Here is a 27404-nt window from a genome sequence, read left to right as displayed (position 1 = left end):
AGGATTATTTATATACAATTTAAAAAATAAAATAAAATATAGTGAGTAAATCATAGAATATGCATGGCATTATGGGACAGAGAAAGTTGCACATTGGGAACTTGACCCTTAGCTGCCAGAGATCCCTGTACGAGTCATTTTTGCTCCACAACACATTGCCAACATTTCCCAAAAGGCTTAGTGCGGGACAGCAGCGTGTGTCACACTGGGATATCTACACTCATACAAGCACTTTGCAGTGACAAGCACTCTGTGTCGGTACGGTGTGAACTCACCATCAGCCAACTATACATACACCCAGACTATAACAAACTTATGTTGGCATACAGCCGCCAAACTTGCATTGACCAAAGTTTGTAGTGTAGATATGGCTTCATTCTCAGCCTACAGACAGGTTTCAGAGTAGCAGCCGTGTTAGTCTGTATTTGCAAAAAGAAAAGGAGTACTTGTGGCACCTTAGAGACTAAAATTTATTAGAGCATAAGCTTTTGTGAGCTACAGCTCACTTCATTGGATGCACTTGGTGGAAAAAACAGAGGGGAAATTGATATACACACACAGAGAACATGAAACAATGGGTTTATCATACACACTGTAAGGAGAGTGATCACTTAAGATAAGCCATCACCAGCAGCGGGGGGGGGGGGGAGGAGGAGGAAAACCTTTCATGGTGACAAGCAAGGTAGGCTATTTCCAGCAGTTAACAAGAATATCTGAGGAACAGTGGGGGGTGGGGGGGGGAGAAATACCATGGGGAAATAGTTTTACTTTGTGTAATGACTCATCCATTCCCAGTCTCTATTCAAGCCTAAGTTAATTGTATCCAGTTTGCAAATTAATTCCAATTCAGCAGTCTCTCGTTGGAGTCTGTTTTTGAAGCTTTTTTGTTGAAGGATAGCCACTCTTAGGTCTGTAAACGAGTGACCAGAGAGATTGAAGTGTTCTCCAACTGGTTTTTGAATGTTATAATTCTTGACGTCTCATTTGTGTCCATTCATTCTTTTACATAGAAACGGTCCAGTTTGACCAATGTACATGGCAGAGGGGCATTGCTGGCACATGATGGCATATATCCCATTGGTAGATGCGCAGGTGAACGAGCCTCTGATAGTGTGGCTGATGTGATTAGGCCCTATGATGGTGTCCCCTGAATAGATATGTGGACAGAGTTGGCAACGGGCAACTAACCTACAAACACCTACAAGATCTCTATCATGCATTCCTACAACTACAATACCCACCTGCTGAAGTGAAGAAACAGATTGACAGAGCCAGAAGAGTACCCAGAAGTCACCTACTACAGGACAGGCCCAACAAAGAAAATAACAGAACGCCACTAGCCATCACCTTCAGCCCCCAACTAAAACCTCTCCAACGCATCAACAAGGCTCTACAACGTATCCTGAAGGACGACCCATCACTCTCACAGATCTTGGGAGACAGGCCAGTCTTTGCTTACAGACAGCCCCCCAGTCTGAAGCAAATACTCACCAGCAACCACACACCACACAACAGAACCACTAACCCAGGAACCTATCCTTGCAACAAAGCCCGTTGCCAACTCTGTCCACATCTCTATTCAGGGGACACCATCATAGGGCCTATATCACATCAGCCAAACTATCAGAGGTAGATGTGATATATGCCATCATGTGCCAGCAATGCCCCTCTACCACGTATATTGGTCAAACTGGACCGTCTGTACGTAAAAGAATAAATAGACACAAATCAGATGTCAAGAACTATAACATTCAAAAACCAGTCGGAGAACACTTCAATCTCTTTGGTCACTCGATTACAAACAAAAAAACTTCAGAAACAGACTCCAACAAGAGATTGATGAATTGGAATAAATTTGCAAACTGGATACAATTAACTTAGGCTTGAATAAAGACTGGGAATGGATGGATCATTACACAAAGTAAAACTATTTCCCCATGTTTATTCCCCTCCCTCCCTGCCACTGTTCCTCAGATGTTCTTGTCAACTGCTGGAAATGGCCCAACTTGATCATCACTACAAAAGGTTTCCCCCCACCCCGCTCTCCTGCTGGTAATAGTTCACCTTACCTGATCACTCTTGTTACAGTGTGTATGGTAACACCCATTGTTTCATGTTCTCTGTGTATATAAATCTCCCCATTGTATTTTCTACTGAATGCATCCGATGAAGTGAACTGTAGCTCACGAAAGCTTATGCTCTAATAAATTTGTTAGTCTCTAAGGTGCCACAAGTACTCCTTTTCTTTTTGCGAATACAGACTAACACGGCTGCTACTCTGAAATAAATGCAATGTAAGATTAGTTAGTCTGCAGCATTTCTTTTCAGTGTAAGGAAGTGAAAGTGTTCTATATGGCAAAAATATATGGTTTGATTTTCCACAGCCTTCCTCTCCCTCCAGTATACCATTCTGTCTGTAGGGTTCTCCCCCAGCTCACTAATACTAAAACTTAGAATTTGTGAGTGTACTATATTAAGTGCCAACTGGCAGTCACAGCTACTCACCCCATGCTGAATATTCACCAGCAGCTCTATTTTAAATTTAGGACAGGACAACTCCCTTGCTCTGTCTCACAGCTAGACCATGCTACATCTCACTACTGAGCTTCCCCCTCCCCTCTTGTAGCCAGAGGGCACATTGCCTCTTCTGCAGGTGGGGAGGGAGCTTGTGAAGGGATGTAGCATCATCTGTGACAGGTTCTAGAACAGGGATCTCAAACTCGGATCACCATGAGGGCCACATGAGGACTAGTATATTGGCCCGAGGGCCGCATCACCGACACCTTTTAATATAAAGGTGCAAAAGCCCACCCCTCTGCCCCCGGCCCCACTCCACCCCTTCCATGAGGTCCCACCCCTTCCCCAAATCCCCATCCCGGCCCTGCCTCTTCCTCCCCTGAGCATACCTCATCCCCACTCTTCCCCTCTCCCGCATGGAAAGTCCCAGCTATTTGGCGGCAGGAAGCACTGGGAGGTAGGCAGAGGACCAGCGCACTTGGGGGATGAGGGGAGCTATGGCGGGCTGCAGGAAATAATTCTGAAGGCCGCGTGCTTGAGACCCCTGTTGTAGAACCATATAGTGTCTGGGATTCCCCCATCAGGGACTGCGGGAACTGCACATGATTGTTGCAGTTCTCTCTCACACACACGCACAATTCCCCCCCAGGTGGAAGAGAGACAGGAAAGTTTATGAAAAAACAAACCACATGCTGCATCATTTGCTCATATGCATTTTTAATCCTCAACCAAGAGATAGCACACATTACCCAAAAGGAACAGCTTACAGTTCTGCAAGGAGGACATGTGTTCAGACTGCCAGAGTCAGGCCTGCTCCTCTTCATTTATTTTTTCCAGCACCAGATCTGTTATGAAGTTTTAACCAAACCAATACAAGTATACTAGAAATACATTAGTTAAGGAAATGGCCAGAGAGGACTGCAAGGATCTTAAAATATTACCGTTCTGAATTTGACTGTCTTGTGATCCATAGTTCACTTCTACCATTATTTAATACATTGCACAAATGTTTAAAGAGCTTGAGCTAGAATTCTGGCCCTTCAGCTCCAAGAACACAGTAAAAAGCTTGTCTCCCTAGTGATCAGTTTCACCAAAGAGATCATCTCACAGCATATTTTCACAGCTCTTATTTTTATGTTATATCTGAGCTGAGGTTTGACATGTATATGATCACAAGAGTCAGAGCTAAAGCTGTGGGTTTTGTAAGCCCAGATGCCAACTCACATCAGAGCTTCTTTGTTCCATGCAAAGCTACTACTGAAGCCAAAAGAGCCAAATTATCACTAGTGTAAGGGGACTCAATTTAAAGGCCATTATAGCCAGATTCGTTTGGCCCAATGGAAGTCTTGTGCCTACCAAGAGGGATGCTAGAATAGGATCTATTGATAAAAATCCACACCCAGCCTTGAAAACTACAGCCACAAAATTCATGAGACATTGTTTGTTGGAAGAGAAGCCACACCTCAAATGCCTCTCTCCCCCCAATGTAGAATTTCTAACCAAGACCTTTCAGTTATAACCCAACGTGTACAGTCACACAGTTATGAATTAGACCAAGTCCTCCATGGAAAGAGCACAGTCTCCCTACATATTCTTTCAGAGCTGTGCACACAGGCAGCTATTTGAGTGTCAGTTTGCATTCAGATTTTAAAAACAAAAAACTCCTAACAAGTGAAAAGCCAGCCATGGACTGCAGCAGCTAATGAATTTCGAAGTTGCTCACAATCTACTCATTGTTACTCAGACTCAGAGATCTGGTCTATAGTACCATTTAAACTAGGCTAGAAAATCATGTGTATGCATACCGTTGCTAGATAACTGTAGAGTTAACAAGGCTGCAGGGTGCCATAAACATTGTGCTGTTATCAATGGATGATCCCAGATTGGTGAGAAAAGCACAATTGCAGTAAGGACATAGAAGCATAATTAAACAGTGGTATACACCTAGAAGAAAGGGAGAAAGTCAGGACCTATTAGGAACAGAATAGTCTCCTCTCACAGTTCTCCCAACAAGCTGGATGGTCACCATATTGTTATTCACACATCCTTTTTTGCTAGGCAGATGAGTCAATCCAATAAGACTTTCTGGGCAGGACAGCTCTACAAGTAGTCGCTGTGCTCCTCTGTCATATACACAGTACCTGACCTCTAGAATTCCACTAGAACTGCAAAGGCATCACTCATTTGGGGGCTGAGGTAGTCTACCCCAGCAGATCCTAAGCATTTAGAGACAGATATTCAGAGGTGACAAGAACTTTCAGCTAACCTTAAACTCAGCTGGATTTATACATACTTGCTTAAAATAAAAATATTCAGGTTTATGTTGGCTGACTCATCAGAGTTCTTCCAAGGTATCAGGAGCACATATTGCAAGGGTCACCACTACACTTTTAAGACGCTCAATAGGAGGGGACTATGGCCCTGCCCCTTTACAGGAGTGCAGTGTCACTAGCTGTGCTCCACTCTCCCAGTCCTAGTACTTAGCAAACATGTGCTCCTTACTCTTCCCCTTGCATATCCATGTAGAGACAACTACAGTCTGGCCCTTAATGCATAGTTTATAAATAACTTTGGGGACCTGTCTGTTATTTAGATGGCACATCCTATAAGAAACCTTCCCTTATTAGCCATTCCTATCATTTGCAGCAGAAAGAACCCGAGTTCCATATCTGACTGCTGAAGGAACCGAGTAGTTAAAGCAGAGGACTGAATCAGGAAATTTAGGTTCTCTTCTCAGCTCTGCCTTAAGCTTTGTAGGTTTGTCTAGCTAGTCTGTATTAGAAGGTATCTGGCAGTATACAAGTTCAAGTTCTGCTCTCACTAATGCCAAAGGAAAGCCATTAAAAAAAAAAAAAAAAAAAAGTCAATGGAGCTGCCTCAAGTTTTCAGCAGCATAAAGAGGAGCAGGAGTTTAGCTAGCATAACACAAGCCAACCAACTACAGCATCCCTGGTCAAGTCCAAGGGAAACTTAAATTGATTCTTTCCAGTATGATCTTTCAATCATATTTTGTCTATTCACAACAAATGAATAATCTTAGTAAAAACCTCAGACCTTGTCTACTCTGTCCTGTATGGTTCACTGAACTTCCTAATACAGGAGAGCTTTGATTGGCTCACTAAATTTCTTCCTTCCTCCCTCCATAAGCCACAGTCACTACTGAACTTCATCCTCAACCCAGACATAGCTGGCTAGCTTCTCAGTTAATAAAGGCATATCACATGCAGCTCAATACAGTGCACCAAAGAGTAAATGTCAATCCTTAAATCATGGGCCAGGGTGGACGTAGGTGAAGCTTTGTACTACAGGATAAATGCCCTGTCTGATACATTAGTGTGGAACAGAGGTGACATCCAGTGGCCAGTTAATAAAAACACTTAAGTGTTAATAATCTATTATTTACTTTATTTATTCAAAGCCATGTTGTCCGAGGATTCCATTCAGATCCAAGTTCATTTCATAAAGTTATGAGCCCTAAATGCAATGGGGTTCTCTCAGCTGGTCTCCGACAAAGCCTTCTACATAACCCTTTGTTAAAAGTCACTCCATACCACTTTACACACCCCACATTCCTGTTAACTTTTCCATTTTTTTTTTTTAATTCTCTTTCAGCTAGAATCCACATATACTAGAAGGCCCACATAAAGAGGCTGGCCTGCTGTTATGACATAGTGCTCAACTGTGACAGGCATGCATCCAAGACAAAAGGGACATTATTTTTCTTTGATTTGTTTAGATTTATAACATCTTTAGAAAACCCCTATCCTCAGCTCTAGGCACCCTTGTGAACATTAAAAATACAAGCAAATTAAAAATAAAGCCAGCAAGTACTTTCCATCCATAAACCCAAAATAACTAGCCACAGTACAACTCAAGGCCAACAAATCTTCCCCGTCTGAAGACAATAATAGCCCCTTTCATCCCCCTCCCTCCAAAAGACTAGGTTCCAAAGGGAGAGAATCCCATAACAGCAGCTCCCCCTGATTTCATACTCAGGGGTCCGACTCCAGCTCAAGCACCTTAATGGATTTCAGTTGTGGCAGCAGGACACAAGGAAAAGGTGGTCTCTCAAACAGAGAGTTTACAAGCCAGTTACAATTCTCCAGGTCAAGATCAACACCTTACAATGAGAATTGATTGAAAAAAATGTGGGAAAACTTTAATGAAAAAAATGTTGATTTTTTGTGTGCAATTTGTCTAAAATTTGACTTTGAGAACTCTTTATACACCAATACACAGCCAAAAAAAAAAAAAAAGTTAAAATTCCCCCCCCCCCCCCAATTGAAAAGCTGTATTTAAAATACCCTAGGAAACCAACTGGCTGCCAGCCTAAGTTCTGGAGCATTGGTGTCCTATGCCCCTACCAAGAGGCACTGCTTAATAGGCTGGCAGCTGCATTTCTACTTTACTTTCTGAGTGGATTTAAGGCATAGTACCATGTGGACTGCAATACAATAGTCTATCTTGTCAAGAGCACATAGCAGCAGTCTAATCTCCTCAAATAATGGTGTATTGAGCAAAGACTGGTAACCATTTCTTGAAGAAAAGCCAACATCCAGTCCTCCCATAGGAGGGTTCATGGTCTCCACTAGCAATGGACCCATTTCTTCACCAGCCAGGAAGGACAAAACATAGGATAAAACACCTCAGATAGTATTACCTGCCTAAACTCAGCCAAGAAGATTGAAGAGAGCAATGTTAGGTCTTCTCAAATGTCTGTCTGTGTCAAGGAACAGAGACAATCTGCTCAGTTTTACCTACAAAACAATCTGAAATTTCATCAGAACAGAAGAGATGAATATTAATTACCAAATCAAGGCAGTTTAGATTAACCAAGCTGTTCACTGTGAACAACAAATCCACCGATTGAGATTTTGTGGCTGTTAAGATAGAAGCAAAGAACCTCTTCTTTGCCACCCATCCAATGATGATGCAGGAACTTCAAAGCCATTATGATATAAATGAGATTAGCTTCAGCCTGAGACTGTCACCTTTACTCTGGCCAGCTTCCCTCATGCTTCATCCAGCACAGGCCATCTGTAAATCAAAGCATCAAACTCAAGTGCCTTGTGATGTTTACCCCAAAACTCATTTTATGGGGTCTGCTACACTAATCTGCCTTAAACTGTTCTTCCTGAGGTAAGAATTCCCAGGGTTGCTAAAGAAGCATTCTAAAGGACAGATATATAACCTACTGAAAAAGTAGTTGACATAGGCAGTTATCTTTCAAAACAAAAGTATTATCTTTTCATTAAAGTAATAATCCCTAATACTGTGTATTCTAAAAATCCTAAACAATGCACAAAATCCCTGAGACACTAATCCCTTATTGCAAGTTAAAGGGCATTTAAATTACAATAGCATATAGTACAAATGATCTAAGCAAAGCAATTTGTTGCAAGTGGCCAGTTTGCAACAAAATTACTCACAGGAGATCTTAAATTGCTTTAAAGTGTACCTAAGTAAATAAAACATACGCATCTCAAGCACGCACATATTAAATACTATAAAACAACCCTAAGCTAATATTAAAACTATAATTAAAAGAATGTTAAGCTTACTCTATAAATCCATTACTACTTGCTTTTAAAAAAAAAAAAATCAAATCACTACTGCTGTTGTTCAGCTCCTGGTCAATCAGTTTTGCTCCACTCCAGCTTTCTTTTTTTTCTCTCTCTCTCTCTCTCTCTCTCTCTGCATCAGTTTGTCTTTAGCTTCTCTTACTAGCTTCCCAGCTCCTTCTACACAGCCCTCCTCTTCTCAGATGCACTTTACTAGCAGGTGGCCTTTTATGCAATGTTCTAGCTCTTTCTTTATACAACTCACAGGCTCTAACTTTTCAAAGGGGGGGGGGAAGCCAACCCCTGGCCCCGCCCCCCTCCACCCCTTCCTCAAGGCCCCACCTCTTCCCACCCAGTTCCATCCCCTTCCCCAGACTCCTGCACAACACAAAGCGAAACAGCTGTTTGTGGCAAATGGGAGGCACTGGGAGGGAGGAGGAGGTGCTGACTGGTGGGGGCCACCGGGGCAGGTGGGAGGGACTGTGAGGGAAGAGCTGATGGGGGGCTGCCAGTGGGTGCTCCAGCCCCAGAGCACCCTCAGAATCAGCACCTATGATATAGCTTTGTGTTCTTAGCTACAGTTACCTCACTCACATGTTCAGCCTTGACCATTACCTCAGAATCCTGATTGACAGCTCTGACCTTTAAAACCAGTTGTGAGTGGTATGAGTGGGTTCTGACCCCCTCGAGGCTTAACTGACTGACCTCTCTCTCTCACCCTTCCCTTTACTGCACATCCTCAGTAGCACTATACCAGGGGTTCTCAGACTGGGGGCCAGGACCCCTCAGGGGGTTGCAAGGTTATTACGGGGGGTCATGAGCAGTCAGCCTCCACCTCAAACCTTGCTTTGCTTCCAGCATTTATAATGGCGTTAAATATATAAAGAAGTGTTTTTAATGTATTAGGGGGGTCGCACTCAGAGGCTTGCTATGTGAAAGGGGTCACCAGTACAAAACTTTTTGAACCACTGTACTATACTATTGGCCATCTGGTCTTTGCCTGGGTATGATCGTGCACCTGCTCACTAGTTGCCAATCTTCAGTGTGCTCATTGATGTCCTTTACTTCAGAGCTGTGATTCTGCCTAGCCCCACCCACATACACTTGGCTCTTTGCCCGGGCACCTTTTTTTTTTTTTTTTTTTGGTAAATCCTAAATTCTTACTCAGCATGCTCTAAGTCTGTAGCATCATCTCAGCATGGAGTGCTGTCAAGGTTCCTTCCCCACTCTGAACTCTAGGGTACAGATGTGGGGACCTGCATGAAAGCCCCCCTAAGCTTATTCTTACCAGCTTAGGTTAAAAACTTCCCCAAGATACAAACTTTGCCTTGTCCTTGAACCGTATGCTGCCACCACCGAGTGTTTTACTCAAAGACCAGGGGAAGAGACCACTTGGAGATGTCTTCCCCCAAAATATCCCCCCCAGCCCTACACCCTTTTTCCTGGGGAAGGCTTGATAAGAATCCTCACCAATTTGTACAGGTGAGCACAGACCCAAACCCTTAGATCTTAAGAACAATGAAAAATCAATCAGGTTCTTAAAAGAAGAATTTTAATTAAAGTAAAAGAATCACCTCCTTAAAATCAGGATGATAAATACCTTACAGGTAATCAGATTCAAAACATAGAGAATTCCTCTAGGCAAAGCCTTAAGTTACAAAAAGGCACAAAAGCAGGAATATACATTCCATTCAGCACAGCTTATTTTACCAGCCATTAAACAAAAGGAAATCTAACGGCATTTCTAGCTAGATTACTTACTAACTAACAGGAGTTGTGAGGCTGCATTCCTGATCTGTTTCCAGCACAAGCATCACAAAAACAGACCCTTTGTTCCCCCACTCTCTCCAGAGTTGAAAGTATCTTGTCCTCTCATTGGTCATTTTGTGTCAGGTGCCAGCTAGGTTACCTTAGCTTCTTAATCCTTTACAGGTGAAAGGGTTTTGTCTCTGGCCAGGAGGGATTTTATAGCACTGTATACAGAAAGGTGGTTACCCTTCCATTTATACTTATGGCAAGTGCTTTGCTATTCAGAATAGAGATCAGAAATACAAAACTGAGGCTAGAGGATTTTCTCTGGTAATAGTAAGGGTAATTTGGGAAAGAAAATTCTTAAGGGCCACCCTTTCAATGGCTCAGGAAAAAGTTTATGATCGCATCCTATCAAAGAGTGGTCTGTCACAGCAAGAATACCTTCCTTCAGGCCTCCAGGATCCATTAGCCTTTGAGAGAGTGCCAGCAAAATGGATTCTTGGCCCTGACTGAGGGGTGTTCCCCAACCTCAGAACACAGAAGATAATGGTGGGTGTATGTTATTACCTAATATACAAGTGTCTGTGTCTAGCCTCTAATCTGAGCCCAAACACCAGATCAGTGCTTCAGGAGCCAAATTACCCATAAGAGCCACAGTAGTGTGAATGCATTGTTACTATAGTACTATATATTCAGTATGATAGGGGAGATATTTAATTTTTATATATACATATGTTATTCTCACAGCAAAATGATTGACCAATTATTATTTTATCAACTACAATTGGCTAACAACATAGTAAAAGCATCCTGACTGGTTAATAGTTAAATCACACAATATTTTAATATATACTGCAAAGAGCCACAGGAGACACAATAAAGAGCAGCTTGTGAGCCTCAGTCCGAGTATCACTGAACTAGATCAAGAGTGTGACTAGCTGTGTGAGTTAAATCAGAAACCACCCAGGATAGTCTGTGTTTTTCATGGTGGCCATAAAAGCCTGAGCTAATTCTAAGGATGTGTCATCCACACAGATGTTAAAACCATTGAATACTATCAGTGTCTCTAATGCCACTTAATGTAGGTAATATTATTGATCACACAAGACATTTGCAGTGAAGTGAGGAAATGAGTACATTAAAACTAGTCCTATTTTGACATAGTCTTGGGACTCCCATACAAGCTAAACTATATTTGATCTAATTTTGGGGAAGGGAGTTTCCAGCATTTGAGGCTGCATGCAAACAGCACAGCCACATCAGCTCCTCAAAAGTATCCTTTAGCTTCATACTGCACTGACTATCCAGTTCTGACATGGACAGCAGGGAAAGATTCTGCAAGGCAGAGCAACCAAAAAAAAAAAAAACAACTCATCACTTTAGAAGGAAACATACAACTTTGACATACATCTGCCAGGGCAACCACTAATAATATTTTCCAGTTTGGGGTTCTTGCTAATAACTAGATTGTGACAGAGTGTGAGTAGCGTATGGCTGATTCATGACTCTGTACTCTTGGGAAGTGTCCCCACATGGGGTAAATTGACAAGGTAACAGTTTAAGTACTAAATGATTAATTAATTAGATGGTTGAGTCAGGTCCTCAGCTGGAAACAGTTAAAGGAGAGGCAGGAAAAAACTATAGGGAGACAGAAGGCCCAAAGAATTCCAAGAGCAAAGCTTCCCCTCCCACTGTCCCAAATATGCCTTGGTGGTAGGTAAAGGCTTGGGGGGAAAGCCTTATGCTGTGAGAAACAAACACTTGTAAAGCATGTAATAAATACAGCACATGACATTGAACTTGTCATTGGGGTGGGTGAGGACTGTTTGCAGCAAGGAATCCAGGGTGAGGGAACCCTACCCTGTGACCAAGGTTTTGTCAGCCTACACAGACTGACTTCACCTGGGAGAGCAGTGGTGGCTGACCATCACCCTGTTCACCCCTACACCTTCCCTGCAGCATTTTCACTGTGTAGTTCCATGGAAAGATAAAACCAAAACAATATGGAGAAAGAAGACAAGACGCAAACAAACTTAAATGCAGTCAGTGCAGCCACTTAATTATGTACCTCCCACCTCATATCTCTGCTGTTTTTCCTCTCCAGGAGTGTAGGATTCTATACTTAATTAGTTCAAAATCTCCACTCCTAGCCTCCAGCTCCAATTACTCTAATCTGATTGCTCCTGTTTTCTTGTGCATTTGCTACCCCTTCAGTTTGACAGTGCCTCTGGTCTGGCTACTCAACTAAATCAAAGAATAAATGTAATAATATACAGGATGTGGGCTTGATTGCCAGGAACTGGCCAAGCAGACTTGGCTAGCCCCTAAGGCAACAGAGAGTAGTTCCCCTTACAACAGCCTTCCTTTGCTTTCTCTTTATAGGACCCCCTCATTAGGAAGAAAGTGAGGCTGCCTGTAGTGAATCAGGCTCCCCTAGAATGCAGCTGTCCCCTCTCAATTCTCCTGAGGTGAGAGAGAAAAACTTCTGGAGTCTAGTTTCTCCTGGTGTATTCCTGTCGAACAGTCTAAATCAGTGTCGCTTTCTCTTATTAGGAAGACACGAACAGGAAAAAGTTATGACCATGGGAGCCCTCTTTCTCTACTGACCACGATTTAGTTGATCAAAAAGCCTGTGGAAAGCCTAACAAAGATTCAGACTGCCAGGAAGCATCACTGTCTTAAGCCTGACTCCATCACTGTGGGAGAAGAAACTGCAGGGAGCTCCTAGACATGGTCTGCATATGATCCATGGACCACAGACTGAAAACCGCTGTTCTAGCATTTTCTTGCCTCTTGCTCTTAGGGCAGAACAGTTTCTCTTTCTGGTTATACCAGTGATTACATCCCAGAGTGTACTGATGTTTTACTACCATCCCAGGCAGCAGGTAGTGCAGCTTTGAAAGCCATTGCACAATATGAATTTCCCCAACACAGTGCCTGGAAACAAAGTAAAGAAACAACTGTTTTAAATAACACTGGCCTAATCCACTATTAAAATTCATAAATTGTCCTCCAGCAGAGGTTTTCATTGTTTATAGGTGCTGAGCTGCCATAGTATCTTCAGTGAAGGAGATAATCTGAAGTCAAGGTGGCTTAATAAACAACTCCAGAAGGATTTTGCAGAGCACATGTCTCAGACAAAGCTTGAATAAGCTGTTTACAACAAGGACCAAAGAATGGAAATTCTGGGAGAGCCAGGCAAGGGGGCAATTCCCCCAGAAGAGTTTTGTGATTTTTAGAATAGAGTAATCTGGTACACAGATGGATGAGAGAATAAACAGTTTTTAGAGAGAAAAATGATAGCACTGGATTCTGAAACTAAACACAGCAGGCCGGAAGATTCTGGATGGATGTTATAAAAAAAACTATCCCAGGGCCATGCTATTTTCTAAAGCTGATATTCTTAAACCCTCACAGAAAGAAGTGTAACTGTTATCATTATTTCAAAATGTAGTGCCTGATCTCCTGGTTATAATGCAAGTATTAACCATCCTCAAGACTTAATTTGGCACATTACTAACTAGTTACCCTTCTGTTATGTAGGCAGAGGCCTAGGATTGTATGAAATGCCATTACTCATCCATAGAAACTGTTTGCTACATTCCTGGAAAGAAGAAGACTAGATCAGCTGATGGGGCACTATTATAGAAATTATTGCTGTTTCTATAAGAGAGTTCATAATTGTGTGTGAGCACATGTATTCCATTGCTACCACATTCCAAATTGCTGCAAATCACTGACACCCCATGGAAAACTTTGAAAAAATTTCCATTTCATAATAATTCCACTTATACATCATCTATATTCTATATTGCCCATCCTTCTTTCTTTACTATTCAGGGCATCTGATTAAACCATGATTTCTGTTTCTCAGGAGTTCATCACCTACTTATTCTTCACCTAAAAGCATAATCCTTTGTGATACCACAGTTACTTCAACATAAACCAGCTGTGATGTGTCAAGCAGAGAATTAAGTTTTCACATGAGGAACAGCATGAGATATTTATTCTTACTCTTCTTAATACTGTACTAAAACATGGGAGGAAAACAGTGGCTCAGGGGATAGGTAACTGGCTATTGAGTCTTTCACCTTTGAATCAACTCTGCTCCAGGATGTTAGTAATCAAAGGTCACTACTATCCCATGGCTCTTTAGTACTCTTATGGATAATGAGTTGATCCATTTGTTAAGCCTGATCCACTGAATGGGAGTTAGGTCAGAGTTGGACCTCTAATGAGCAAAACAATGCACCACAATAGCCATCCTCACTAGAAAGGCCAAAGACTGATTGGGTATTAAAAGTAAAGTGCTTTCTCAGTGCTAGATCTAGTCACCTCCAGGTCAGGGTTGAGCCAGATCTCTGTAGGACAGCTTGCATTGCTCGTGCCTGTGTTAAACCTATTCTGTACACAGGGGAATCCAACCTCCAATACTATCTTTTAGGGGCCTTTTGATAACATTAAATTCACAAAGGAAAGAAATGAAATATAACAGATATTGTGCAAGAAAAAATGTTTTTAATAATTTATGTGAGTCATCTGCAGCCAGACTGTACAAAAATTGATGCACACTGAAAGGATTGAATGATCAGCCCCGGATATGCTGATTTTTAGTAGGAGCTGGATGTTTCTTGGGAATGTGTACTGTTAATTTAATAAACAAAACATGTCATCGGCATTCTTCTAACTGGGTATGTGGATGCTTCTAAAACAAACAAATTAACAAAAAGCAGTTCAATTATCTTGCAGCCTTTGGCACTGAATGATTCACAGTACATATGAATCTCACAGCTAAAACCTTTGACAGTGCAGCTTTCAGTGATCAAAAGCAATGTGTTTCTCTCCCATTTGTTTCAGAGTAGCAGCCGTGTTAGTCTGTATTCGCAAAAAGAAAAGGAGTACTTGTGGCACCTTAGAGACTAACAAATTTATTAGAGCATAAGCTTTTGTGAGCTACAGCTCACTTCATCGGATGCATTAGTGAGCTGTAGCTCACGAAAGCTTATGCTCTAATAAATTTGTTAGTCTCTAAGGTGCCACAAGTACTCCTTTTCTTTCTCTCATTTGTGACTGCCTGATTAAAGCCTCTTTTTGCGAATACAGACTAACACAGCTGCTACTCTGAAACCTCTAAATATTTTGTGTCATTTACAGTGCACCTTCTGACCAAACTACTAGGTCACAAACAACTGACCTATAATTCCAAATCCATTCAACACTTCTGTCATTGCTGAAGAGTTAAACAATGTATACAAAGCATTGATATTTTCCTGGCTGTCATTTCCATGTCTCCTTTAAATCTCTCCTCATAATCCCCATTTTCCACAGTCACTCCAACAGTATTCCACTATGTTGTGCTAAACTTCTCAACTAACCATATAAAGCAATGAGAGGAAGAAAATAGACTATGATTAATTTCATGTCAAAAAAGGCAACTGCATAAGCATAGGCTATGTCATGACATCAGTTTTTAAGTAGAATCCCTCACTGATTTCAGTAGGACTGATGGTACAAAACCACGTTAATTTCAGTGTAGAGTTTTGATTGAAAATCTATAGTAATATAAGGCCCCTTGTTTTGTGTATTCCGCCCTCCTTTCTTCCTCTTGCCTGATGTAATCTCCCCTGCAATCAAAGTTAGCCTTTACTTAGGGCTTGGTCATGCAAGCCCTTATTTATAGGAATAGTCCACTAAAGTCAATAGAATTACTCATGTGAGTAAGGACAATTCAGCTGAGTAAGAATCGCTGGATGGTTTCATAAGGAGCCAGTCCTGCCAATGTAGACGAATCACTTTACTGATATGAATGGTCTCATTCATTGATTTCAGTTAGATTACTTGTGTAAGTAAAATCACTCACATATGTAAGGTTTCAGAGTAGCAGCCGTGTTAGTCTGTATTCGCAAAAAGAAAAGGAGTACTTGTGGCACCTTAGAGACTAACAAATTTATTAGAGCATAAGCTTTCGTGAGCTACAGCTCACTTCATCGGATGCATTTGGTGGAAAAAACAGAGGAGAGATTTATATACACAGAGAACATGAAACAATGGGTTTATCATACACACTGTAAGGAGAGTGATCACTTAAGATAAGCCATCACCAGCAGCGGGGGGGGGGGGAAAGGAGGAAAACCTTTCATGGTGACAAGCAGGTAGGCTAATTCCAGCAGTTAACAAGAATATCAGAGGAACAGTGGGGGGTGGGGTGGGAGGGAGAAATACCATGGGGAAATAGTTTTACTTTGTGTAATGACTCATCCATTCCCAGTCTCTATTCAAGCCTAAGTTAATTGTATCCAGTTTGCAAATTAATTCCAATTCAGCAGTCTCTCGTTGGAGTCTGTTTTTGAAGCTTTTTTGTTGAAGTATAGCCACTCTTAGGTCTGTGATCGAGTGACCAGAGAGATTGAAGTGTTCTCCAACTGGTTTTTGAATGTTATAATTCTTGACGTCTGATTTGTGTCCATTCATTCTTTTACGTAGAGACTGTCCAGTTTGGCCAATGTACATGGCAGAGGGGCATTGCTGGCACATGATGGCATATATCCCATTGGTAGATGCGCAGGTGAACGAGCCTCTGATAGTGTGGCTGATGTGATTAGGCCCTATGATGGTATCCCCTGAATAGATATGTGGACAGAGTTGGCAACGGGCTTTGTTGCAAGGATAGGTTCCTGGGTTAGTGGTTCTGTTGTGTGGTGTGTGGTTGCTGGTGAGTATTTGCTTCAGATTGGGGGGCTGTCTGTAAGCAAGGACTGGTCTGTCTATCCTGAAGGACGAGCCATCGCTCTCTCAGATCTTGGGAGACAGACCAGTCCTTGCTTACAGACAGCCCCCCAATCTGAAGCAAATACTCACCAGCAACCACACACCACACAACAGAACCACTAACCCAGGAACCTATCCTTGAAACAAAGCCCGTTGCCAACTCTGTCCACATATCTATTCAGGGGACACCATCATAGGGCCTAATCACATCAGCCACACTATCAGAGGCTCGTTCACCTGCGCATCTACCAATGGGATATATGCCATCATGTGCCAGCAATGCCCCTCTGCCATGTACATTGGCCAAACTGGACAGTCTCTACGTAAAAGAATGAATGGACACAAATCAGACGTCAAGAATTATAACATTCAAAAACCAGTTGGAGAACACTTCAATCTCTCTGGTCACTCGATCACAGACCTAAGAGTGGCTATACTTCAACAAAAAAGCTTCAAAAACAGACTCCAACGAGAGACTGCTGAATTGGAATTAATTTGCAAACTGGATACAATTAACTTAGGCTTGAATAGAGACTGGGAATGGATGAGTCATTACACAAAGTAAAACTATTTCCCCATGGTATTTCTCCCTCCCACCCCACCCCCCACTGTTCCTCTGATATTCTTGTTAACTGCTGGAATTAGCCTACCTGCTTGTCACCATGAAAGGTTTTCCTCCTTCCCCCCCCTGCTGTTGGTGATGGCTTATCTTAAGTGATCACTCTCCTTACAGTGTGTATGATAAACCCATTGTTTCATGTTCTCTGTGTGTGTGTATATAAATCTCTCCTCTGTTTTTTCCACCAAATGCATCCGATGAAGTGAGCTGTAGCTCACGAAAGCTTATGCTCTAATAAATTTGTTAGTCTCTAAGGTGCCACAAGTACTCCTTTTCTTTTCACATATGTAAGTAATTGCAGAATTGAGCCCTAGGGCTGTAAGCCCCTTGGGCAACCACCATGCACTTATTCTTGCAAACTCTCATACATGTGCAAAGTTCCATTGACTGAAGTTGGGCTACATGTATAAGTAAGAACTATTCAGAAGAGTAAGAGTGCGCACCATGCACACATAAGGAACAATACAAAATATTAACTACCTCTAATACCTTATAAAAATATTTCATATTTTTAGACAACTGAAGCCTGCCATATAAAGACACAGAGAGACTATGATTAAAAAATCTTTCTTAGCCCATTCAGAAAGGAGTAATAAAAAGTGTAATTTTTTTCCTTTGTATCTCACCTTTAATGAGTATTTTGAGGGCTTAAAAATATGGTTTGTGATCAAATTGTGTTTATGTGACCGTCGCTGACTAGCACCATAGTGTCCATGAAATCGTGACTGTAGGAATTGAATATAAAAGAGTACCATTTTGATTACTCTGATCACTGTTTTTAATCTCTGAACATTTTCTCCTCTTTTGTACTATTCAATGGCTGTTTTCAGCTGCTGGTCTCAAGCCAACAATGAGGGGAAATATTATTGTCAAGATCTAAGGATTATGCATCTGGGGTACATTGGAAATCTAGAACATGCACTTTGGAAATCAGCAAACCTTGTGATCTGTATAAAATGTACCAGTTTTTACAAGGAACAATAATAGATGAATTTATTCTCTATATTTTTCTGAATTTGCTTTGATATTTACTGTTCCACCCATACACTGAACAAACAGGCTTCTGAGGCCCCCTAGGTAAACACTGGATTTAACTAGATGCATCAGGTATGTTTTCTGTCTCTTATGGGTTTGAATGCATTGTTTATTTTAGATCAGATTTAATTAATAATGTGTGGTTTGTTATTCATTATATTATTATTTATTATTATATCTGAGGATTTCAAACTGTTTTACAAACAAGAATTGATTGACGTTTCCCAACATCCCTGTGAAAGGAAGGAAGTATCGTTATCTCCATTTTGCAGATGAGGACACTGGCTGAGGCAGGGAGAGATTGGGACAGAACATGATGTCAATGGAAAGACTCTGATTAACTTCAGTGAGGGTGTGAATCAGGCCCCAAGTCTCCTGCCTCTCGATGCTATGTCTTAGCCACAAGAGCTTCTCGTCTTTGTTTTCTCTTCTTATCCTCTCTGTATCCTCCCCTGCTGTGAAAAACGCACCGTGAAAGTCCTGAGAGCACATGCGTGCAACGCCCAGAATAGGTCCCACTTACCTTAGACCAGGGCATTTCTGTTGAGCTGCAGATAGAGACGGAAGCTGCTAGCTCTGCCCTGAAAGGAAGCAAGCGCTCAGCAGCCAAACAGAGGCTTTCAAACTCCTTGTTCAAAGCAAACACGTCGGGCACAGGGCCTGGGACAGTGAGGGCTCTGCAGCATTAGGAGCCTTGTCGTCCATGTAGGGGCACTGAGGAGTCTGGCTCAGCATCTAAGAGGGAAATCAGACCAGGCGTTTGAAGAAACCGGAGTTAAACTCCAACCTAGGGGCTCTTGGAAAGTTCGTTTGTTCTCTGGATACTGGTAGCAGCCCGCAGCCCCTTCCCCCGCCCCTTTTCCTCTCCTCGCGTCCTCACAAGCCCTTCACACCAGAGCCTCGCCCGGGCTGTAGTTTGCAGAGGAAGGAGACACGCGGTTACCGAGCTGCTGCTACAGGTGCTGGGGGATCCGGGAGGATGAGAGGCAGTGCTCTAGGTCCGACCGGGCGGGGACCCTCTGCGATGGGCACTGAGGGACAGGGGGAGCTATTGCTAGAATGATGCACAGCTTGGCTCCTACCCTCTCCCTATCCAGGTGGCTACCTCTGGCAGCCACGGGAGATGGAGAGCAAAGACACAAGGATGCTGGTTGTTTCGCTCTGCAGGTTAGTGACATGACCGGTAACAAGTGCAATGGCTGGAGAGTAAACAAGGGCGATCTATGGCAAACAAACCGCTCAGAGGGCCCAATTAAAAACTCACTCTAAAGGAAAAACAGAAATACATTGTACCCTTGAGAGGGTGCGATTTCCTTATATTTCATGGGGTCAGCATGCACTTTTTAGAGTCACTTTGTCAGTAAGTTATGTTCCCACTTTGCTGAGCTAAGCCAAAGAATGTCTGGAATCATTTGTATTGAGATGGTTCTTGGCAAAGTAAAGCTACCTAGAAAGTTAGACAGTAGCTAGAAGTGGGTTATCTGGTCTTTTCTTTGTTCCTCTCCTGAGAGTCAAAAATATGATGTCCTAATGCTGAATGCTCACATTTTAATTGTATATGCTCTTCAACAGAAGACATGAGATAATATTTTTCAGAACACCAACTTGTTTTCCGTTCCACTGTTGATGCAACAAGTTGGTTCAGTGACACAATGATGTCTTTCCTCAGAGGAACTTCAGGCAGTGAGTTTAGCACAATTTTGTGGCTTTTAATTACCATTTTGTAAGTTGTTCTTTTGGGTGTTTGAAGAGACTGGCGCATCGGTACGAATAGACTATATATCTATCTACTCTACCTGAATTCAGAGATACAGTGTTTTCCCCTCTAGGTGGCGGTACAAGGCAATATCATAAATTTAACTTGGGTATCCATAAAACGTGTTTTCCTTCCTCCCAGTCTGTACTTCCCACGTTAAGAAAGAAGAGAATCAAACCGGGCTTTTAAAAATTACAAATGTATGTTGTAAACAATCGTTAAGAAATAAAAAGTTATCCTGAGACCGCAACAAAACATGAACGTGCAATTCATTTAATACCGGTGCAGTATATTGTTCAATGGGAAGTGCCCTAAAGAATTTGGAATGGAATCTGACTGTTAAGGATACGAATTATGAAGCTCAGTTCCGTTAAGAAACTATTGTACATCTTTAGTTTTTCATCTTTCTAATTCGATCTAATAATGTAACAACATGCACATAAAAATAGAAATGATTCAGGTAAGCAGGGATGTTCCCGAATTGACATAGTAATAAATATAATAATTTGTATGTTATATAGAGTCTTTCATTCAAGACTCTCAAAGCACTTTATGTAATCCAAACATTCGTTAACTGGGACTCAGGACTACACCCACCCCTGAGAGGTGCAGATTATTAACAGCTCTAGGTCCATGCAGATATTAAAAATGAATACCGTTTGACACCTACATAGCAGTTTTTAATCCCCAGATTTCAAAGTACTTTACAAACAGGGATGAGGGTCCTTATCCCCATTTTACAGATGGAGAAATCGAGGCACAGAGAAGGTGAGTGACTCCCGTCCAGGGTCACAAAGCGACTCAATGGTAACCCTAGGTATAGCACCCAAGTCACTTGTCTCCCATTCTTCTGCCCTCTTGTCACTGAATTACATCCATCTGTCTATTTAGATTCTTGAACGGAACCCATCACCTTGTATCTGAGGGACATGCTTTATGTGCGAACTGTATAATATTCTGGCTGTATGTCATCATCATTCCAGTAATAGCGCCCACCGCTCCACTCTAAACTCAGCTCTCATGAAAAGGATGTGTTTAAGCGGGAAACCAGAACAAACGAGAGTTTGCGGAGACTCCAGGGGTTTCTTGCCTCCGTGATAACTATGTCAACAAATATACCTAGGGCTTCACCGGGGACATAACCAGATCTGTCTAAAGTAGAATATGACTCGGCTAAAGTAACATCTGATTAGACTAGAATCTTGCTGGGCTAGGATCTGGCCGTGGATCTGACGGGGCTCAGATCTAACTGCTCCATCTTCCCCCTAGTTTGCCGTATTTATACATACTGCTGCAGTGTGAATACTAAAATGGCAACACTCTGTTTTGTGTAAACCCCCCTGTAGGCTGGTTCCCTTTTGTATTTGTTCCCCCTCCCCGCACATACCCCTCCCTTTCAGCGCACGTGTCACATTTGAGGCGCCTCCTGTGTCCTGGGGTTCTATGGAACCCGAGGGGATACAATGTGATTGCGCACTTGATTGGCTGTTGCTAGGTGACGTCGCCTTCCCTCACGTGACTGGTGTTAAATGCCCGCCTGGCAGCTTCCACCGCAGCAGACAATCGTAAAGCTGCTGGGGAGCCGAGTGAGCTGCTGCGGCCGCCGCCCGGTGTCTGGGAGAGTGTGTGACCGGGCTATGATGGTGACTCCTCCAGCAACAGAGTGGGACCTCCAGTGATCTCCTCCTCGGGGCTTCCAGCAGCGGCGTCTCTGCTCTCCCTGTACTTGTCCTGACTGCTGAGGGCTGAGGCGCCTTTCCCCCTCGCCCCCTGCTGCTGCGGCTGCCTCCCCCCCTTCTACATTTGGGGAGGGAGGATCAGGATGACTGGAGTCTTTGACAGTCTAGTCTCAGATATGCATTCAAACCAGATTACCTCCAACAGTTACCACCAGCACAGCAGCCTGCACAAGTCCCAGGAGTCCCCCACCTTACCCGTGTCCACAGCTACCGACAGCAGCTACTACACCAACCAACAGCAGCACGGAACAGGCGGCGGAGGAGGCGGGTCGCCCTATGCACAGATGGGCTCTTACCAGTATCACACCAGCGGCATCAATTCGGTTCCCTACTCCACCAAAGCCGGCTACGACCTGGGTTACACTGCCACTTACAGCTCCTATGGACCTTATGGAACCAGGGGTTCCCCGGCTAACAATGAGTCTGGTAGGGCTAAGCCTCTGGGAGAAATAGTTTGGGGTCAGCTGGTGTCAAACAGAGCAGCTCCATTGCCTTAGACAGAGATTGGTCTGTTTACACCAGACGAGGATTTGGTCCATTATTTTTAAATGTGCCCCTCCCTCCCCCTCTCATTTTTAAGGCAGTCAAGCAGCTCTGGCTGCGGATCACTGGTCTGGCCGGGGATGGGAGCAAGAGGCTAGCAAGGGGATGGACTGGCCACGTTTCTCCCGGTAATTCACGCAGGGGCTCATAGGAGTAGGCTGCATGGGGAACAACGTCTTGCAAATCAGCTGCCCTTTGTTGATTCCAGGTTAACTTTTCTCTACAGCATGGCTGGTGAGTGATGGTGGTGATTGTTGTTGTCATTATAGCAGAGAAGGAAGAATGCGAGCCCGAGGTCAGGATAGTAAACGGGAAGCCAAAGAAAGTGCGGAAACCCAGGACGATCTATTCCAGCTTCCAGCTGGCCGCTCTGCAGAGGCGTTTCCAGAAGACCCAGTACCTGGCACTGCCCGAGCGAGCTGAACTGGCGGCATCCCTAGGCCTCACCCAGACGCAGGTAAGATGCCCTGGTACTTTTCATCCTCAGGGTGAACTCCTGGCCCTGTTGCATTCAGTGGCGGTTTTGCCATTGACTTCAACAGGGCCAGAATTTTGCCCTTTACGCTTTGCACCCCCCGTCCTGCAGCACAGAGTCCGAGCCTTTTAGCGCTGGCTCAGAGGGGCACGTGGCATGTTCCCTGCTGTGTCTCACCGTGTCTGGTCTGTTTTTCCTGCCCGCTGTTACACATTCAGTAACGGAGGACCCTGTTTGCAGTTCCCTAGTTTGCGCTCCCGGGATGATTCAATGGGCCGTGGCCCTTACCCCACTCGTGTCCGTGGGAGGGAGACGCTGGGGTTAACAAAACTCTCAGATAAATAACAGGTTTCAGAGTAGCAGCCGTGTTAGCCTGTTCGCAAAAAAGAAAAGGAGGACTTGGGGCACCTTAGAGACTAACAAATTGATTTGAGCATCAGCTTTCGTGAACTGCAACGATACAGTTGCATCCGATGAAGTGAGCTGTAGCTCACCAAAGCTTATGCTCACATCAATTTGTTAGTCTCTAAGGTGCCCCAAGTCCGCCTTTTCTTTTTTTCTCAGCTAAATGTTATCTGCGCTTCGTCTGCTCTCCGCATACGGAGGGGTTGAAACAACTGATTGGCCCTTCTTGCTCTCTTTAGCGCCCGGTTCCCCACCCCCACTCCCCTCCAGCTCGCCCGCCCGCATGCTCCGTCCGGCCCAGCTGAGGATCTTGGAGCAAGCCCTCTGCTCATAATAACCTCTGGCTTGCCATTACCCTGTCCTGCCAGCCCCCACACACCCAGCACCTCCCCAGCCCAGCTCTCACCCCTGTCTGTCCGTCTCCCTTTGGAAAGGTGAAGATTTGGTTCCAGAACCGCCGGTCCAAGTTCAAGAAGATGTGGAAAAGCGGCGAAATCCCCTCGGAGCAGCATCCTGGAGGCAGCGCCTCTCCCCCCTGCGCTTCGCCCCCGACCGCGGCCCCTACGTGGGACTTTGCTCCACACCAGCGCATGAGCAGCGGAGGAAGCTCGGGATCTAGCCCCAGCGGCGGAGCGGCCGCTTTCCTCGGTAACTACTCCTGGTATCACCAGGCGGCTAACACCGCTTCTCACCTGCAAGCCGCCTCCCCGATCCTGCAGCAAGCGCAGCCCCATCACCATCACCACAGCGCGGCCATCAGTGCAGGGACGATTTTCTAACTCGGCAGAGACTGAGCAAACAAGCCCCGCTGAGCAGAGATCCAGGGGGATCAAACCCAACACACACCCGAGCGGACTGAGGTACAGACACTGGTGCTTTGATGAAGAATTTCTTCGGCATGCAACGCCTCCCTCTCCCTCTGGCACATTAAACAGGCGAATAACTCTTCCCTGCAGACTTTGCTTTGTTGTGATCCGGGTTCGGTTACCTCTGTGTCTCCCTCACCCAGTGTCTTTCTCTGTTCCAACTCGCAGACTAGTTCCTGCCTGCGGTTTATTTTCCCCCTGCCGTGTAGTTCACAGCAAATAGAAAATAAAACTCCCCCTTCCCTCCTCTCCTATTTTTCATCAAATCACCAGTGGATAACTTTTGTTAATTTTATTTTTTAAAAGTTTAATAGGTGCCTTTGCGGATGACCTCATTTTGATGTTGAAAAAAGATAAATAATTTTTATATGTAGATTAAAAAAAAAAACCTCCCGAGTTTAAATTATCTTTTTTAAATGGGTGCAGGACTATCGTTCCCGAGGAAATGTTTGTAAATAAAGCTGTCTGTGCAGATTTTTTCATGTTTTCTTTGTATAAAAAAAATTCCATTGGATCAGCCTGTATTTCATTTTTGGTTTTTGTGACCAAAGTGTGGAAACTCCCAGCTCTCCTGTAGGCGCCACACCTTCCTGATTATTTTCAGTTTGATACGTTTTCTCTTTGCTGTCAAAATAAGCTACTGATTTCCCCCTCACCGTCGTTGTTTAAACCTTAAAAAAAAATAAAGGTACTGTTGGTTATTTATTATGGACACAAAATACTCTTAATGTTGCTTTTACAATAAGAGATTATTTAAATAAATTATTGTTTTCACTGTACTTGGTCTGTATTTCCTTCGGGATCCAGACTCACACACATTATAGACACCTATTGACACTAGCCCCTGCCGCTCTGCAAACTTACCTGGCACCCCCTTACAGCCCAGCCCTGGAGGAGGGGTCTGTACGTTTCTCACGTGGCTTTCTTTGCCCTCGTTACAACTGTTGCATTGAGTAATTGACCGTCCCCTCCCCCTTCGCTTCCCTTCCCTTCCCCTCCACAATAAAATCTCGCCCCTGCCAGTCTGCAGCAGCCATGAATCACTCAGCAAGCCCCTAGCAATGCCAGACTCGGCCCCTCCCCCCAGCGCGCTGGCGCCACAGACATTTAGCCCGGGACTGTCTCCTGCCGACTTGCCGCTCCTCCGGGCTCCAATGTGACACACGGGGCGGCGACACTGGTAACCGATTCCAGCCCTGACCAGTCTGCACTGGGCGCTGCACCCCCAGCCCCAAGAAGCTTTTAAAATTCATTAGTAACTACCTAGTTCCAAACTCAAGGGCCCTGCAGTGCGCTGGGGCTGGCTGCTAGGCAAAGCTGCCCTAGTTCTGCCTGCATGAGTGCTGATAAGGGGAAGGTTGGGATCCTACAATGTTATTGCTGTGCGAAAGCCTGGGCCAGTCGAGGTGTTTTGTGTGTTCCATGGTACCTGATCAGTGACCTCCCTTCAAAGTAGGCCTAAATCTGGCTCCCCACCAGCCCAGCTGGAGCTGTATGGGTCTCTTCCAATCAGGCCCAGTCAGTGCAATGTGCAGGCTGGTTAGATTGCAGACGGGGAACCAAGTCTTTATCAGGCTTCCTTAGTTTGGTTACCAATAAAACAAAGATTTTTTTAAAAAATAAAACCAACTAGGTAGGCCTTAACTTTGCTCAGTTGCACCAGTGTTCATCTGGAGTAATTTCTGTTGAAATCAGTGGGGAGTTACTCCTTAAACTGGTCTAATTGACCCCCCTTTGGCCCTAACTTGTTACCAGGAGCATTGTTTAGTTTCAGCTTCTGGCTGCAGGACACGCACAACTAGTTGGTGTCACTTGACTTTACTGTTCACAAGCCCCTATGTTTGGGTTGCCAACACCGCAGGGGACTGTTTATAGCCCAAAGAGGCTGTTTTCATTGCAGGAAGAAAAGATGGAAAAGCTTCTGCTGCCACCAGCTTTTGCAAAAGCTTTTATTTTTAGCAAAGCCTAACTGGGGGTCCTAACCACCGGCCAAAGTCCCTGGAAGGGAGTCTTGCTCTAACCAAGATGCATCAGTCTCAGTGCTAACATCTCATGCCTCTGGTGCTGCTTTTTGACGCAGGCATTTTCGGGCAGAGAGCAGCTCTGAAAACCATGCTAGTATTTGGTGTAACCCCCAAAGGGCTGTAACATAAAAGAGCCTTTTGGCAGGATATGAAGCCAGGCACCAGAGAGGGCTCTCAGGAAAGCAGGCTTGGGTCCAAATCCAAGGCGGCCCCTTTATCTGTTGAAAGAAGAGGAGTACTCGTGGCACCTTAGAGACTAACCAATTTATTTGAGCATAAGCTTTCGTGAGCTACAGCTCACTTCATCGGATGAGCCTCTGTAGATCTTGCTGTTGTTGCTCAGCAAGTGGAAGCTTCAGCCCCAACTGGCTGGTGCTGAGGCCTTGGCTGCAGAGATGATTAAGAGGCCAAAACCACAGCGCCTGGGGCAGGGAATGTGCAGCCCCAGTTGGAATCACGCAACAGGCTTTGGCATGAGAGCGGGGCCGGCGGGACAGGCGCTGGGGTGGGCTGGGGTGGCCCGTAGACGCGGCGGAGTCTCGGAGCCTGGCAGGGCAGATTGCTCCAGGGAGCTACAAACACACTCGCCCCGGATGAGACGGAGACAAGGGGGGGAAGGGGGAGAAGACGAGCGAGTGAGCAGAATGAGAGAAGAAAGGGGCGGGGGGGACACGAAAAAGAAAGGGGGAGTCAGGAGAAGAGCGGAGTGTGGGGGAAGGAGAGAAAGATGGGAGCCGAGGGGGAGAAAGAAAGAGACAGAGGAGAGAAAGGGAGCGGGAGAGCATGGGAGACAGAGAAGGGAGGGGAGGAAGCGAGAGTCTCCATAGCCGCCCCAGGCAAAGCTCTTGGAAACGTTTCTCACAAGTTGCAGCTCTCCCCAAGACACAGGGCCCTGTGATCCGGCCCCTAGCAGACATCCCCTCCCCCGGTGATGAACGGGCCTTCCAAATGTGCTGATGACAAATGGAAATGGGAAACAGTCAACTCCCCTGCATCCACCGGGAAACATCCCGACTTTATCAAACCCATAAATCTTAATTGTAATCCCTTTCGACCTGCACCAGAGCAGTGTCAGGGGAGAGCCAGGCTTTGGCAGGTGCTGGGAACGGCAATCTAGCTGACTAAGAGCCTCTGCTTTAGTTAGCCACGGCAGGGCCACAGGAGTTTCCAAACTCTCAGACATGATTATTTGTGCTCAGGGGTATACGTTTCATGTTTCGCTTGGAAGCAAACCACTGAAATAAAACCAGGCTTGCGAGGAGCTCTACAGGCACTTTGGAAGCGAAGGAAGAGTTTCAAATTCAAATACCCTGGAAATGATGGGCATTGAACCTTCCTGGTTTC

General features: G+C 44.4%; 1 protein-coding gene across 1 annotated transcript; it reads left to right on the top strand.

Moving 5' to 3' along the window:
* The first annotated feature begins 21563 nt into the window (after positions 1–21563).
* Positions 21564–24809, top strand: DLX2 (distal-less homeobox 2). Its single transcript, XM_038422029.2, has 3 exons — positions 21564–22173; positions 22560–22747; positions 23605–24809. The coding sequence occupies exons 1-3, from the start codon at positions 21831–21833 to the stop codon at positions 23947–23949; spliced, it is 876 nt and encodes a 291-aa protein (XP_038277957.1). The 5' UTR covers positions 21564–21830; the 3' UTR covers positions 23950–24809.
* The last annotated feature ends 2595 nt before the right edge of the window (positions 24810–27404 follow it).

Source organism: Dermochelys coriacea, chromosome 11 (genome assembly GCF_009764565.3).
Source record: "Dermochelys coriacea isolate rDerCor1 chromosome 11, rDerCor1.pri.v4, whole genome shotgun sequence".
Classification (NCBI taxonomy): Eukaryota; Metazoa; Chordata; order Testudines; family Dermochelyidae; genus Dermochelys; species Dermochelys coriacea.
This window is presented reverse-complemented; position numbering and strand designations above follow the sequence as displayed.

What these genes read in the sequence shown, in the direction of transcription:
- DLX2 (XM_038422029.2), top strand. Translation starts at nt 21,831, where the DNA reads ATGACTGGAGTCTTTGACAGTCTAGTCTCAGATATGCATTCAAACCAG. An exon ending in CCCGGCTAACAATGAGTCTG is followed by an intron (nt 22,174 to 22,559) that starts GTAGGGCTAAGC and finishes TTGTCATTATAG; the next exon opens with CAGAGAAGGAAGAATGCGAG. An exon ending in TAGGCCTCACCCAGACGCAG is followed by an intron (nt 22,748 to 23,604) that starts GTAAGATGCCCT and finishes CCCTTTGGAAAG; the next exon opens with GTGAAGATTTGGTTCCAGAA.